The 17977-nt window shown below is 41.5% G+C and overlaps 1 protein-coding gene across 1 annotated transcript in view; it reads right to left on the bottom strand.

Annotated features, from left to right (window-relative positions):
- The window catches only part of LOC121871162, a 62588-nt gene extending 55040 nt beyond the window's left edge, over window positions 1-7548 (bottom strand). The window contains exon 1 of the mRNA XM_042373309.1: window positions 6758-7548. Coding sequence (XP_042229243.1) covers window positions 6758-7240 — 483 coding nt within the window. The 5' untranslated portion in view covers window positions 7241-7548. The remainder of the gene's footprint in view (window positions 1-6757) is intronic.
- Between the last annotated feature and the right edge of the window lie 10429 nt (window positions 7549-17977).

Raw genomic sequence — 17977 nt, 5'->3', positions numbered from 1 at the left:
GTAAGTGGAAGGTTGAGGTCATAACTTAGGGTCAAATGCCTAGTTTGGGGTCAAACTTGGTAGACGGAAACCATCACCACCACCACCATCACCACCACTATATAACACCAGCGCTAACGGTAGGAAGGTGAAGGTTCGGGTAATGGAGGTGAGATGGAAGGTGATGGAGGTGTAGTGAGAGGGTGAGGGAGGTGGGTGAGAGGGTGAGGGAGGTGGGTGAGAGGGTGAGGGAGGTGTAGTGGAGGGTGAGGGAGGTGTAGTGGAGGGTGAGAGAGGTGTGGCAGGGGGGGAGGGGAAGGAGGGAAGGGGAGGGGTGGGGGTAAGAGGCCAGGTAACACACAGGTACACCTCCCACCTGGAATGCCTCGGGTGACCTCCTGAGTGTGTGTCACGACCCTTGACACTGGTTGAGAGAGAGAGAGAGAGAGAGAGAGAGAGAGAGAGTTGTTAGGAAGGGCTCATCAGTGCATACAATTAATTCAGGTGTTACCATCTTGTACTCACCTAGCAAGATTAAGAGGTACAGATATCGATACACGCTAAGATACAGCTACAGCTAACAGTACACAGCTACAAGTCCAGGTTACAAAATCAAGTCAAGATACAGGAACAAATACATAGATACAAGTCCGTGAGAATGGTGTAGCAGTGCATGACGTGTTTAAGAGCAGCGTCCTTCCGTGTGTATGGTGGGCAGCCCCGGAAGATATCATTGGGAGGAGGGATGGAAATTTGCTTAGAACTTTCCTACGTCTCTCTCTCTCTCTCTCTCTCTCTGTCGTTTTCTCTCTGTATCTGTCGTTTTCTCTATCCCTAACTCAGCACTTACACATATACAAATACGTCATTCACGTATCAGCGAATCGTAAATGTAATATTTTATCAAGAACTTCATTTTCTTCCCCAGTAAACACAAGGGGTGACTAAGGTATTGTTCTATTCTTCCTATGATAAGTTTTCTCTTTTTGTCTTAAGTAATTTTCTTCCCCAAAAAGAAAATATAGTATAAAAACATATGACATTTATCTCCAGGTTTTAAAAAAAGTATGGCTTTTGTGTTTGTGTTTTATCGATTCTATTTTTGGAAGTTTATTTACTGTAACACACACACACACACACACACATGTACATTTATAGATGAACATGGATATACAGTACACACACACGCCGGGTACACATATATAGCTCGCTTACCATCTGGCGTTAGGTCGTGTGCCACTCACCCGACACACACACACACACACACACACACACGCGGAATTTCTGAGTACACATGCACACAAGCAGCTGTACACAGACGATGGTATACACACGCCGGATCTGATGCACACACGGATGAATTCACCTGTGCAATCATAACGAGCAGATATGCACATGCTTGATTTAACGCACACACACACACACACACACACGCTTCACCAACTTAACATAAAGCGAGACCAACGGTGGCACCTGTTATGAGGTGTGTGGCGTCTTCATGCTGTGTGTGTGTGTGTGTTCTTACTCATGTATACCCGGTATATGTATGAACGTATAGTATATTATATCCGGTACATGTATAGCTAGCATAATATCAACGAAATGTAAGTATATAGCATGCATACTCGACTATGTTCAAAATCACAGAGAAAAGTTAAGATCAAACTCGAAGGCCAAAACTACCTGGTGAAGAACTATAGTACAGTCCCCTTCACTAGTGCGTTTACAGGGACTATATACTCAATTATGATTTAGCTGACGCTCCAAAAAACTTGTAGCAATGAACCACAAGCTATTAAGGTAAGTAAATTAGAACACATCGCAAACACGTCATTTCCAGGGGTGTGGGGGTCACATAGTCGGGTGTGTGAGAGGGACATTATAGAGACTGGAGCCTGAAGGGTGAAGAGTGCCAGTCAGTGTAGGGCAGTGAAGGTGACCTGTTGGAGGGGAGGAGGAGGTGCGTGAAGAGGGATTGGATGGGAGGGGGAGGGAAGGGTGTGTGTGAAGAGGGATGGGATGGAAAAGGAATGAAGGGTATGAAGAGGGAGGAAAGAGGCGGTGGGCTGTGAAGGGGAAGGAAGGGAGGGTTGGGAAGAATAGGGATGTGGCCAAGATGGGGAGAAAGAAAGGAAGAGAGAGAGTGGTGGAGGGGGGATGGGGGGAGCAACAGAAAAGAAAGGAATGTGGAGGGCAAGGAGGGAGATGGAGGGGGGATGAGAGGTATTCAAGGTAAGACAGGTGAGTGATTACCCTACCTGAGAGTAGGCTCGACTAGCGTCCCCCCTCCTTCCTTACCTCAATATCCTCCTTGCTTCACCTACTATCCTTCCCTCTCCTTTTTAACTTCACTATCCTCATCTCTAGCCTTTCTCTCTTCCTAAACTGAACTCCTTCTCCCCTCCCTCCCCCCTACATCAGCTTATTCTCCGGTACATTCAAATTTTCCGAGTGGTTAAAAGGGTCACATTATCCCCTCCCTCCCACCACACTTCCCCCTCAGGAATGTAGTAAGCGGCTTCGTAAGTCGAGATCCTCTAACAATCATACGTTAATTATGTGGTCGTAAGTCAGAACCCGAATTCTTAGAGGCCCATTAGAAGAACTTGGGACACAGTAGAATTGGGGTCCATTAGAACAAGTTACAATAAGTCTCCGTAATCTGAAATATTAATAAGTGACGTATTTTCCCTTATTACAAGAGTCTCAGTGCAATTCCGATGCCATATTGGTCGCCATAATAAGAGATTAAGTGAGGCTGTTGAAGGATAAAAAAAAAAAAAAATTTCTGTACCTTTTAAAAATTCGGTTCACTGTAGTTCACTAAATCCTGCATTACTATTGGTGAAATCCAGAACAGATGTCGTATCCACAATTGCTGAAGAAAACCTCATTATACATCATACACTACACAATAAAGTCTCATTACTCATTATACATTACACAATAAAACCTCGTTATTTGAACAGGACATCGACCTCAGTGGCGAATTGAACACAATGGTCATTATTTTTTTTTACTGGGATTTTCTTCGGGATTCATCTATTTTCTCCACAGCAAAGTTTTCAAATCACGTAGAGTTAATGCACTGATGGTAAACTCTATTTATATATATGATCCCTTTCGTTGAGTTTTGTTTACGTGGGAATATAAGGAGAGAATGAATGAGGTAAATATGCAATAAACAGCTGAATGACAAACATAAAACAGCTGATTGACGTAAATAAAGAATAAACAGCTGATTGACATAAACATAAAACAGCTGATTGACGTAAATAAACAATAAACAGCTGATTGACGTAAAAAAACAATAAATAGCTGATTGACATAAACATAAAACAGCTGATTGACGTAAATAAACAATAAACAGCTGATTGACGTAAATAAACAATAAACAGCTGATTAATGACCAGCTGATTGACGTAACTAAACAATAAACAGCTGACCTTACTTCTCACTTCTTAAAATACACCTGGTACTTTTCTTCATACCAAGTACCGCTATGTTAGGTACTCTATACAACCGGTACCTTCTTAAAATAAACTCCTCCCATTCCCAACTTGGTACCCCCCTTCCTATACCAGGTACGATACCCCCTTCCCTACCAGGTATCATCATGCCTCTTGAACAGGTGGCAAACAGGTCACGTGTAGCCCACAGAAAAAAGTTATGTCTACGTGAGGGGCTGGAGAGGGGAAGGGGAGAGGGGGAGAGGGAGGGGAGAGAGGGAAGGGGGAGAGAGGGAAGGGGGAGAGGAGAGAGGGAAGGGGGAGAGGAGAGGGGGAGAGGGGAGGGAGAAGGTGGATGGAAGAGGTTGTGAGTGACGGATGTTGAGAGTGGAGGTGGAGAGAGAACAAGACCACACTAGGTTTTACAAGTCACCGAGCCAGTCCACCTCAGCTGCAGGTAACCCGAGTCAGCCGCCGCGACCTGGCGACTCAGGAAGTGGGTCAGGTCCCGGCGATACACTGACCCGCACACACACACGCCCACCCTCACCTCTTCCTGCAATACTTCTTGTTTTTCCTCCTTCCCTACAACTCGACCCCTCCACTCCTCTCTACCAAGCCATCCATCCAGCTATCTACCCGTCTGTATTTATGTCTGTCTGTCTGTTAACTGTGTTTCTGCTCGCCCGTCTACCCTTCTGTCTCATTAGGATGTCCACCCCGTCCGTCTGTCTGCCTCTCCTCACATCATCTCCCCAACCCCCCTTTCACTTCCCACTCTACCCTCTCCCTGAATAGGTCACCAGCCTAGGCAATTACCTACTCGTCTGGGTACCTAACATTTACCTGGTGAATCAAGAGAGTTTATCACCTGTAAATACATGTGTAATTTTTACCACAGGATCAAGTGACCTACAGTATCTACTCCCCTTACCCCACACTCTTCTCTCCCTTTCACTTTATTATCTTTTATCGATCTACTCTCATCTCCCCTCTCCTCTCCCTCTCTTCCCTCACTATATCATGTTCTGCTCTCCTCACTACCACCGGGTCAACACCAAGCAGAAAAATCAGACGCCATCTTTGTTTATTATGACACGAGTTTCTCATTTGATTCTGTCACCGCCCTCCCCACCCCCAAAAAAAATTACCACAGAAACGTTATATCCTAAAAAGTTCCCAAATCACCTTAAATTCACAATAACAGTAGCAACAAGCCCTAAAATAGACAAGGCAAAAGAGTACAGCAGTGACCAACAAAACTAAACGCCACGACACACGTTCCCCGTTACTCCTAAACGCAGGAAACGCGCGCCGCCTCAGACACACGGGTCGACGAGAACACCAACACCCCCCACCCTCTCCCGATCATCAAAATAGACGTATGTTTGAGAGCTGATGTTGATTTAATTATGATAGTTTTCAAAATAAAGATTATTAGTTATCCTTTTCAATCTGCAACAGCGCTACTACCACCACCAGTCAGTCATGATAACCGTCGACACAAGCGTGCCATTCCCTGCGCCAGTGACTGCCAACAAGTTACAGAGACAAACTACAACTAACATACTTTATTTACATTTAGGAGTAATACACTTTTAAGCCAACAGTTACAGCACACACTATGGCAGGCGTCAGTAAGAACAGACAAAAATGTACCTATACAGTCCCTTTCTTTCTTTAGACAAAATATTTTCACGGACTACGACAAAACATTTGGTGGATCTCATGAGGAGTAGTCACCCCTGGACTGGTACGTACAGCTGGGGTGCATAAACTCAGAACATAAATAAGAGATAATCTGTAAAGTTAACTGACAGTGATCCAATACTTATAACGTGTAACTTAAGGGATCACTAAGCTTGAAGATTAGGGACCCCGGGTACAGTAGCTCTGGGTACTTAAAGGTCAGCTGGATTAGGCTGGGGTGCCAAATCTGCAGGTGGACACTTTGGGGTCGCTAATCTTCATTGGGATACCTTTTGACATTAACAAAAAAATAAATAAAAGTGTTCTATAAGAAACTTTTGTTAGTTACTTTAAGTTTACTGAAAGAAAGATGGTGTACAATACACAGCAAAGAAAAGGGTAGTTTCTTAATCCCGATTTAAGCGAAAAATCGAACGAAATTCGCGAAAGTCGTGACATTTAAGAAACCTCTCTGATCCGTGGAAATCAATCTTCACACTAGCGCCCGGGAGTATGCATGCGTTCACTCACGTCGAGGTTACACGAGCAGGAGTCCAGTGGCTGTTACTACATTAAACACACCAGGCACGGATGTCGTGTTGGATACGTGCTCAGGCTGATCCAAAACAAATATAAACTGCAAATGATACTCTTAGTTTTTCTTCTTGTTCCAATAAAACACAAGGCAATAGATAAGTGGTGGGTGTGTAGCGCCTGGACACATCACGTAACCATCAGCCATTTACAAGATACAAACCAAATATTTAACTTGTTTATCTAACGTGACTGTCCTTGGCGCTCTTTACACCAAGGATAATATTGTTGTACCTTTAATGCGATTGGTTAGCTCGTTGTACCATAACGAGTGAACGAATACGGTCTGCGTTATACAAATTCATATTTTTCACCATGGACATACAGTAGATGGATAGAAAAGGGTAAACAATAAGACCTCTGTTTTGTCATAGGCTATTACATTCTGAAAAATACTTTGCCTTTGTTATACATAAAAAGGTTACCGTCTGATACTGCCCCGACTTCCCAGAGCTGTGAAAAAATTCCACCGAACGCAAATGACGACGATACTGTATCAACCTTATGAAGTAACGAGGGAAGCTAACCAACACAAAACAATGAAAAGGAAATATCACCGAACTTCTCCAACATGAAAAAGTAAATAATGTGAGAGATTAACTTCCTCTCGTCTTAAGCCTCATGTCGACTCGCAAACTTCCACCTCGACAACTGCAATGAACACAAGGTTGGTGATACAGGTAGGCAAGTTTCCTGCGAACAAATTTCAAAAAGGTGAAACGTTGTCTATTTGTTTTTAATTCCGCAGACTTGTGATTTATCCACAACTGCCAGTGGTCTTCCTGTTGTAAATAATATCTTTTGTTAGATTAGATTTGGTTGATTAGCTTCGGTTCTGTCATCTGCACTCAATAAATGGTTTTGTACTGTCGACTCGGAGCCGCCACAACAGTATATATGTCAACAGTGCAGGCGTCGTGAGGTAATTCAAAGTGTATATTGTGTATTGTTTTATGTCCTACACTTTTTTCTACATGGTACATTTAGTAATACTGTACAGTGAAGAAACGGTACCATCCACTTTATAAACTAAGGCTGGTACTAACCTCCTCGACGAACACTGCAGTTGGGTGCTGGTTGTCACGGGCCCAGGCAGTCGCTGACAGGATGATGAGAAGCCCTGACGATGCCATTGAGAGGATGGCAACGCACATGAAGCTCACGACGTAGACGTGGGCGTAAGGGCGGCGGGAGGCACATATCCCTAAGAATCCAGACAGGCCCACCACTGCCCCTGCCCACAGCCCCACGCCCAATGTAGATAACGCAGCATGGAGAATAAGTGCTACAGCCCCTAGTGACACAATGAATATTGCCAACACCAGCTTCAGCAAGGCCAGGGACAGTGCCAGCTTGGCCGGGAAGAAATGTCCGCGGGGATCCACAGCGTCCACGGTGCCAGACACGGAGCGCAGGGAGCGCCAGGTTAAGCCCGTGCCCTGGGTGGTGCCACGGCTGCTGGTGCCACGCCCTCCCCCTCCAACCAGCAGCACGTCCCTCAGCGACCCTCCGCCCCCGTTCACGCCCATCACGACCCTCACACCGTCAGTAGTTAACACACCCAGATCTCCCTCACACTACTATACTCAGGCTACTGTTCTTCAACACCATACAACATTAAGTGGCAAATTATCATCCAGGCTAAAATTCACCAGCACTATATAATATATAGCTGCAATGTTACGTGAAAATTTTTCTAAAGTTCACAGTATATATCATCAGTATTCAATTACACTTGTGTATAACCAATGGCTGGCCCAGTCAAGGTTCCCGGAGCGTAGTGCGGCGCGTCCTCACTCACCGACCTCCTGAACAACACTGGCAAGTGACAGCAGGCAGTCTCGTGACTTTCGTCTGAGTCGCCAGTCCCAAACTCGCAGGTCTGGCAGCGGCAAATTAATGAATGACGATTGGCAGGTAACACCAAGGTAGGTAGATACCTACCTTGGGTAACACCACCTCCCTCCCTCCCTCCGAGTTTCCTAAATTCCTTCAAATTCCATTTTATCCCCCAAAAAAAAACATCGATATGCAGTACCATTAAAAATTAAGTCAAGCAACAAATTATATCAGCAAAACAATGCAAGACTCTAATACGATGATAAGTTAAATTTCCACATTACTCACATTATAATTTAAGGTACGAATCTTTTACAATTTGTTAAAGAAATTACACACACACACACAGACAAACACCCACACACACACGAACTTGCTTAAATTACAATCAGATGACCTAAATTATGTAGCCACTGTACATTAACCTCACGTTTATACTGCTTGTTGGGACCGTGAGCTGGTGTTGACAAGGCTGGCATTATTATCGACGCCCGCACCACGCTACTACAAATTATTTACTCATCATCACATTAGGTGGATATAAACTCAATCTTCCAGAAAAAAAACCCTGATAACTGACGCATGACTTGCTAACTGAACTCTCGAAACGAACAGAGACGAGAGACGGTGAAAAGTAGTAGTTGTAATAATGATAAAAAAAACTGTACATCACTTATTTTCTAATGTCAAGAGCGGGGCGTAACATAATGAAGGCAGAATATGAGGTTACTTGATAATTTAATGAGCATGGCGGTGGTGCTGGAAAACAAATCAACTTAAAACTTATTTTCTCGAGATTTCAACGCCATCCAGACTGTGAGCTGCACCAGTTTCGATTGCAACAGACAGAGAGAGAGGAGGGCCGCTGCTGTCGGTTTTGAAATGGAGCCTAATCAGGAATTTATTATTTTTTCCCGGGAACAATATTAACTTTACTCGGTTGAATACTAACACCTAAATATAGCAAGAATGTGATATCTGGGGGCGCTAGTGACGATGGACAAGAGAGCTAACCTAACCTAACCTGACCTGACCTAACCTCACAATGTTTTCTACTCTGATAGGTTTGTATGGTACGTTTTAATGAGTACTCACACACACAATTGGGATAACGTCACAGTGGACTGGCAATTTGTATCTATCAGGACATACACTTATCTACTTATCAATATCTCTAGCTGTCTACCATATACTGTACTTCTCAATCTACCCATGTACTTATCTATCTACCTATCCATATAATCTACTTATTTAGCTATCTACAGGAAGAAAAATACCGCATTTGTTTAAACACTTCAATATTTATGTTTTATACCGTTCCTGTTCTGGAGAGGTATACTGTACCTCTCAGAAATTTCAGCTGTCAAATATCACTGTAAATATTGTACATTTTATATCAGGCTAAGATTAAAATATATATGAATTCGGTTAAGTCGAGGATTCTGATCGGCATATAATGGTGGGTGTTGTTGTGTCACATCAGCTGGGCGTGATGTGCATGACCTTATTTATGATGTTCGACAAGTAAGTTTTATTTTCTGTTGAGCAACACGAAATTCTCAACCACAATGTAGCCTTGACATTTTGCAGAAAATATTTATCAGCAGGTGTAGTCCTATATACCGTAGGTAAAGGTATTTCCTTGATTACCTTCATAATATGTTATTTAAAACGTCCTGCGAGTTTTAGCATTACGTTAATCATCGTTTTTTTCTGCTTTATTGAGGGTTTTGTGAAATTTAAGATCAATATAGCAATGGCCTTCGACTTTATCCATTTTCTATGCTATTTTGTCTAAGAAAATGTGAAGACCTGGCTGAATTCATCGTCCCTTTTTGTGTGTATGTGAAGTAAGAAACAACGAGCAAAAGAAATAACCTACGAATATGTTTATTGCATTCTTTCAACCTGCATTATAGCTCTTAACGGTGCTTTAGTCCCAGGGCGGAGCGTAGCGGTATGAGGCTTCGTCTTTTTCTTCGTCAGCGACTATGTACAGTATCTCAGACGTGCATCAACGGAGAGCATTCAAAGGGTAGACATGCTATCCTTCACAATGCTTCAATATTCTTTTTTACTTCTACGATTTGATTTACTATTGCCGCCTCCTATCCATTTGTGTATTAGGTCTGTGTTTGGCTGTTATCAACGGCGATTTATTGCGTGAGTGGTGACTGTCCAGAAATTCAAGACCTCACAATGGAGTATATGTACAGTACACCACACTATCTATGGCGCATTAATAAGGAGCGTGATGAAGTTAAAGAAACAGTACAGTTTCCACAATGAAGATTCAGTGTTGAAATACAATAGCCGCGAGAGAGAGAGAGAGAGAGAGAGGAGTCAGCGATTAGAGCGACGATGATGGCAGGGTTGGTGGGACGTGATATGTCGGTCGATCTTTCATGTTCCTCGACAGTCGTCATTTAACGAGGGAAAAAAGTCAGTTGACCACTTCTCTACGTGAGGGCGAGGAGATATCACCCCTTCACCATGCCCCTCACAACCTCATGTAGAGAATTAGGTTCGGTTCTCAGATCACCCACCAAATTGCTACAGAAACTTCCTATTTATGACAATCTAAGTGCAATTTCAAATATCTTTTACCGGAGCCTAAATTAGCCATCTAGAAAACATTGCCATATCTTCATTTAGGAATAATTACATAACGTAGTACGTAGAATAACACAAACCTATAAATAATGACTTCCGAAAAAAAAACCCTCTAAGATTCGACAAGGTTTCTCCGTTTACCTTCCCCGCGAGAATGTTATCATCAGCGGCAACAGTTAGTGGACATCTCAGGTGTATGTTGTCAAGGTTGGCTCTGACTCTATACCCTGCAGTCACTTGTGTCATCTCACGTATAGCTGTCTGTCTGCCCATGTAAAAAATAAAAAAAATAAAAATGTATTTAACAACCTCGGTGGTTTTACCCAACCCGGACATACTACTGTACTTTGTTTATTTCAGTTTCACGCTACGGTTCACTCCCGCAGGAACGAAATCACAGAAAATTCACACTGAAGAAAATAAAATAATCACAGAGAAAAAAAAGAAAAATTACAACAGGGAAAATGACAAGAAAAAAATAAATGTAGAAAAATCACAAGAAAAAACAAAATCACAGCAAAGAAAAATCATGAAAAAAACCACACGACTATAGTTTCTCACTGTAAAATATTTTACTATTAATTTAATACCTTAGACGCAGTTACCCTCAAGACGTGTGTAGTTAACGAGTAGAATAATGAGACGAGAAAATTAGCCCCAACTTATTTCACAATAAGATTAACCAACCAACACTAACCTAACCCAACTTAACCTAACGCTAACTAAATATAATGCTATCTAACCTAACCTAACGCTAACCGGACCTAACCTAACGCTAACCGGACCTAACCTAACGCTAACCGGACCGGACCTAACCTAACGCTAACTGGACCTAACCTAACCCAACACATACCTAACTTAACATAACGCTATAAAAAATATCCGTCTGTACCAAAAATAAACGTTGGAATTCCATTACGTACAAACCGAAAAAAAGGCCCAAATTACAACCTTAACTCACGCTTCAGTAATGAGGTGTGGAAATACATAACTCCACGAGGGCATTAACGAGTGCTCGAGGAAATGGTTTTACCTGCCTCAACTATATAAAATCAGCTGTGTGTGTGTGTACGTATATGTATATTCGTGAGAGTGAAACAAGCTCCTGGCAAATTAAGGAACACCTCGCACACACCAAGGCCGTCACGACTCGAAAACTCCTCCTCCTCCTCCTCCTCAACACATCACACTATGACGAGAAATCGCATTACCTTGACGTCGAAAAATCTTTAAAATCCTGCTATAACTCGGGTTAATAATGTTAACTTTGGTCAATAATGTTAACTTTGGTCAATAAACTTAACTTATATCAAAGTCATTATTAGTAGTGGTCTACAGTCCCGATATTTTACAACAAGAAGAACAGACCATAACAATGTATAGGTATAACAAAGAACACCTGTATTGATCAATTACCAACAGGTGTACAGAGGCTCCTAGATCACCTGTATTGTCATTCTTCAGTGATATGTAACCGAGAGAGGCGAGACGTGTTGTAAATATTATCTGAGGAACTACCAGGAAATTATCGTGTATAAATGGCACCACCACCATTAATCATCATCCACAACGTTACCATCACCACCATCACTATCATAATCACCACCATCACCATCATTGTTCCCATCCCGAACCATGGCAACGGAAAACAGGAGGAGGTATAAACAGTTCAAGTACCAATCCCACAATACTCTTAATTATAACGACAAAAAACAATCAAAACCTACAAGTCACCAGTTTATCATCTTATGTCACCTTAATATAATCCCGTATACATCATCTATACATACTCATAACACCGTACACATCATCTATACATACTCATAACACCATATACATCTATACATACTCATAACACCATATACATCATCTATACATACTCATAACACCATACACATCGTCTATATATACACAACACCATATACATCATCTACACATACTCATAACACCATATACATCATCTATACATACTCATAACACCATATACATCATCTATACATACTCATAACACCATATACATCTATACATACTATACATCATCTATACATACTCATAACACCATATACATCATATATATAACATACCATATACATCATCTATACATACTCATAACACCATATACATCATCTATACATACTCATAACACCATATACATCATCTATACATACTCATAACACCATACACATCATCTATACATACTCATAACACCATATACATCTATACATACTCATAACACCATATACATCATCTAGACATACTCATAACACCATACACATCGTCTATATATACACAACACCATATACATCATCTACACATACTCATAACACCATATACATCATCTATACATACTCATAACACCATATACATCATCTATACATACTCATAACACCATATACATACTCTTAACAGCACACTTCAATACAGTACAGTACAGTAAGGTCCCCAGGCACAGTAGTAAGGGCTGCACCTCCCTATACTTTTCACCTGTCAATATCTAAACTAAACATTCACTAATTATCATGGCCGCCGATCACTAACACACAAAACTTACCTGGTCAGCGTTCATATGGAGAACACCCCAGCCACAGTCTACTAGTGGTCGGCTCCTTTACCCTTAAACGAGTCACTCCTGTTCCATGTAACTTTTCGAAGCTTCGGAGTTTTATATCCCGTTTAATTGGTTCATTTTTGGTTCATGTCATATCTTCGATGCTTTGAAAGGCAGCTAGATTATCACGTTGTCTGTTGTAGTGAATGACGTGGCGGCCTTTCATTTAACAATCACCATCATCACTATCACCACCACTCATAATCACCACTATCATCACCACCACCACTATCTCCACCACTGTCATAATCACCAACACCACCATTATCACTATCACCACCTCTATCATAATCACCACCACCACCACCGCTATCACTGACACCAATCTTGACTCACAACACAGACTGGGCTTGTTGGTACCAAGTTAAATTGCACCAGTCGAACACTTGGTTGCAACAGCAGGAAATAACACAGTGTGCAGAGAATGTACAGGTATATACATTAGAGGTGACAAAGGTTTATCGGGTCAAAGAATTGCTGTGGAAAACTAAAGTGTGGTAGAGAAAAGGAGGGGTGAGGGGTGCCCAACTCACACTGGTAGGTGCCATTTACAAAGTTGTGGCCTTGAACTTAGAGTTTTTTCGGCTCATAGCACCTCTGTGGGAGTGGGGGGTTGCCATGGTGATTGTATAGATGACAAGTGTAGTGTAAACGGTGCAGCTTTTTTCCGTTTTTTACTTATGAACAGACAGACAGACAGACAGACAGACAAGCAGCAGTGACCGCTCCACTCTGCATGAAACTGAATGTGAACAAGAGCGTGTGGGACAAGATGACATGATGGTAAATTTGGGAAGAAAATTCTACGCACGATCGTGTCTAGAAAAATATCCCCGTGGGAGCATAATTATGTGATCTATTTCGTACGGAAAAGACGGGCCCCGCACACACGCGCACACACAGGAGAAACTTAAGTAGCTCTAGAAATGACCTTCGCTGGTCGTCGACCTGCAGTAACGTGCACCGTATATGCCTGAGATGTCAAGGCTCGGAAACCCGCTCCCGCTGGTATGAGCGACCCTGTGGATCACACGTACACTTTCCATTCTTCCACGGGGAGATTAAAAAATGTGGGCGGGAGTGGCGGTGGTGGTGGCGTGTTGGGCAGGGTAAGTGATGCAGGTCTTTGATGGAGGACAGGAACCAGGTGATAATAATAAACAGGTGAACCAGAGTGCCGTGGTAGCGTGGTATGGACCAGGTGTGTTATATTAGTAGTTAAGATTGGTGAGATCATGATATTCTTTATGTAAAGTTTCAACCGGGTATCTGTATGTCTCAGTTCTCAAGAAGTGTGGAATGCGAGATTTCTCGTGCTACATGTGCCTCAGGTGTATAAGTGTTCTCAGACTGGTAAGGAAATGTAGTTAATTATATGAAAGACGACAAACACAGTAAGGTAAACATAAACGGTCAATGGAGTCACTTTCTTTTAACCAGGCGTCTATGATAGAAACAGCGTCGCGTCGCGTCCCGAGATACTGAAGTGTTCCTACCGAGGTCAAAACTACCCTCGACTACCTTGATGAACGACTACATATTCACATTTTCGTCGAAGATATGTAAATAAAGCGTAATGATAGAAATAAATATGAAACATGTACTTGGTATTGACTATAACACAACCAATATCAGTTCAATCAAGAAACGTTTGTGATTACGATCTGGTGGAAGAGAAGGAGGTTATGAAATTCTCTATCCATCATTTTCGACAACACTCACCACAGTTTAGAACATCTGGACTGGTGTGCCAGGGTCAGTGAACACGGTGGGTGAGTGAAAGTACACACCATGCTGGGGTAAGAATTCCAGCCAGGCAGCCAAATACTAAAAAATGTTTATCAAAAGACAAAACGTTTAACGGACAGCAAGATATATGTATATATAACGATATCTAGGTAGCCAGAAAACCAACAATTTTCTTTAACGTTTTCCATGTAGCTAAACGTTTCACAACAAATCAAAACTTAAAGTTGTTTCTTTTCCAAGCAATCAGAATACATACATAAATAAATGCAGCTAGAAAGTATTGCCTGAAGGAGCAGTCATGTGTGACGGAGTAGACAAGTTAATGTTCTGTCTCGAGAAATATTGTATTAGAGCTACAAGTATTACACAAAGCCTCACGCCTTTCTAATTCTCGTATATACTCCAGTAACAAATTTATGAAATCCTAGTATTTGTATATAATCACTGGTAAATTTCACCTCAACTACAATCCGTCACTGTGGAGGAACTGCCAAAAACTCGCCAGTGAAAGAATAGTGAACGATGAATGCAATTAATAAACTTTTGACTCACCCCACGACCACTGGTAACTGTCCATCATCATCGTGATAGTTCAGTAATTATATGTTGATAATTCTCTCCTTGATAATAATGAGCTAAAACGGCGATGGCGCAAGAAAAGATCGCCAACTCGCCACAACGGACCCTCGAAATATCACAAGCTCAGGGAGATATGCTGACGTGTAGTTTAAAGCTCAGAGAGATATGCTGACGTGTAGTTTAAAGCTCAGGGAGATATGCTGACGTGTAGTTTAAAGCTCAGGGAGATATGCTGACGTGTAGTTTAAAGCTCAGGGAGATATGCTGACGTGTAGTTTAAAGCTCAGGGAGATATGCTGACGTATAGTTTAAAGCTCAGGGAGATATGCTGACGTGTAGTTTAAAGCTCAGGGAGATATGCTGACGTGTAGTTTAAAGCTCAGGGAGATATGCTGACGTGTAGTTTAAAGCTCAGGGAGATATGCTGACGTGTAGTTTAAAGCTCAGGGAGATATGCTGACGTGTAGTTTAAAGCTCAGGGAGATATGCTGACGTGTAGTTTAAAGCTCAGGGAGATATGCTGACGTGTAGTTTAGAGCTCAGGGAGATATGCTGACGTGTAGTTTAAAGCTCAGGGAGATATGCTGACGTGTAGTTTAAAGCTCAGGGAGATATACTGACGTGTAGTTTAAAGCTGAGGAAGATATGCTGACGTGTAGTTTAAGAGTCAATAAAATCTGGTAACTAATCATTACGAAGGGAAAACAAACTACACAAATGACCAGACAGTGAAACCGATAGATACTGAGCAAAACCCAAACATTAAACGGTCAGCAAATGATTAAAACACACACACACAGACGGCCAGACGGCCAGCCAACCAGACACTTTCATAAAACACGCAATATACCAAACCACCACCAACACACATACAGACGGCTAATGAAAGTTGGTCAGGAGGAGAGTTAGACAGAGAAAGGATGCGTGCTGCGGCGGTTCCCTCAGCAACTAGCATCTACTTAGAGAATCTCTAGGGTCGAAGAGGAGGAAGCTGCCGCGAGAAAACTTTCCCTTGTTGTACTTTCTCCTGCCTACTCTTACTCTTACCTCCTTTAATGGCTTTACTACCTACGCCGGGACTCTCATTAGTATTCCACAGGAGGGAGATGGGAGGGTTGTGTGTGGCAGATGTTTCTTATTAATGTCATGTAGCAGTTAATCAAATTACCATATTCATAATCACACTATATTCACTTATCCATTATTATTATTATTATTACAAAACTACTATAGTCATTAAATAGACTTTTATTCTTCAAACTAAAAACTCGAGAAATTTTTGCGGTGAATAAGCTAAAATCATTTGAATGTACGGTCACAGCTTTCTGGTTTTTAAGAATAAATATTTTTCAAGTAATTTTTTTAAGCTTTCCGTAAATGCTCAGTAAAGTAAACTTCTGATCCAATATCCGAGTAATTTAGAAATAAAAGTAAGTTTAAATGTTCACTGCAGTAAAATTTTGCCAAAACCCTGTACATGTTCAAGAGTTCGTCGCTTTAAGCCAGTCGAGCCATACTTATCACTGACGTATTAATTTAATATAACGTGTACTGACGTAAGGCCAATAATTTACATTCTTAACAACATTAGGCTATCCAGTGCATTTTTTATATGCCAAAATAAACCTAACTAACTTATTCTAAATTTGACGTCAGTGTGAATTATTAAAAGAGGTTTGCTGTCTCGTTATTGTTCACTTCCTACACTTTAGCGTTGTATTATGACACTTAACATACTTTTAACGATTGTTTTTTATTCTAATTTTGCATATTTCAGTGAAGGCAGGGTGAAGAAGTTAATTATGGCAAGTCACTCAACTCAAGGCAGATGCAAGCAATCATTTAAATATCACTTCCCATGACTAGTTTAGCTTAGCTTTGGTAGTGCTGACCATATGGGGGAACAGCTGAAAGTGAAACTCCTCGGCTACCATGGTACTAACGCGTCCATTCATCCCAGGTGACAAAAAAATAATTGTTCATTTATGCAGCGTTTCTTTAGCCGCTTCTCTGTTTATCAGGTCATCAACCCCAGTGAGGAGAGTTGATGAGGCGGTGGCCACCGTAGCCAGTTAGTTCCTCGCCCCGCCCCGCCCCGACAGATGTGTAGAACAGGAATTGGCGTTACCCAGACAAAAACTGGCCTGCCTGTGACTACGATTATTCTTTATCATATCACTAGAAAGTATCCTCCTCTTCTCCGTTCCGCAAGCATGTGGATTATATTTTAATTTAACTTGTAAACAAATACCAAGTACAGCTGAACGCATGTAAAAAAAAAAGCTCAATCAATTTGCTTTAAGAGAATGTTAAGCTTACGAGTCTTCGTACAGAAAATACTAAGCAAATTAATTATATTAAAGGCTGCTATAGTGTACTCAACATTGACATGCAGAAAATACAACATTAACTTGACAAAGGCAGAACCAGTAGGTGCCAGGCAGACAATTTATTTGAAAAAAAAATGTTTAACTAAGCCAAAGTGCATTTGTTACTTCCTGGTCAAGATTGATTCAGTCGTATTAACTTTTTTAACTATAGTAAATATTAATTTGTTACGATTTCTAAGCTCAACAATGATCGATTTTGCTCAGATCATAGATGTTGACGTGCAGTTAGTAACCACCTGTTTGGTTGAAACACAAGACGTTACGTTGTTAAAAATCCATCAGGGATTCTTACAAAGCCTCTGAAGATGAGAGTAGACAACATGGACAAACCGTATCTAGTCTAACTTAACGAAACCAGACAATGTGGTATTATTTTAGTTACGGTCATCCTGGGAACCGGTTAGGTTACATTAGGTTAGGCTACGTTGATTAGGAGGTATTAATCGTTTCGGTCATCCAGCAAGTTAGGCTAAGTTGAAATTTTGTTT

Source organism: Homarus americanus, unplaced genomic scaffold (genome assembly GCF_018991925.1).
Source record: "Homarus americanus isolate GMGI-L3 unplaced genomic scaffold, GMGI_Hamer_2.0 scaffold40565, whole genome shotgun sequence".
Classification (NCBI taxonomy): domain Eukaryota; kingdom Metazoa; phylum Arthropoda; class Malacostraca; order Decapoda; family Nephropidae; genus Homarus; species Homarus americanus.
Note: the sequence above shows the minus strand (reverse complement) of the source record. Positions and strands in the feature narration are given on the sequence as shown.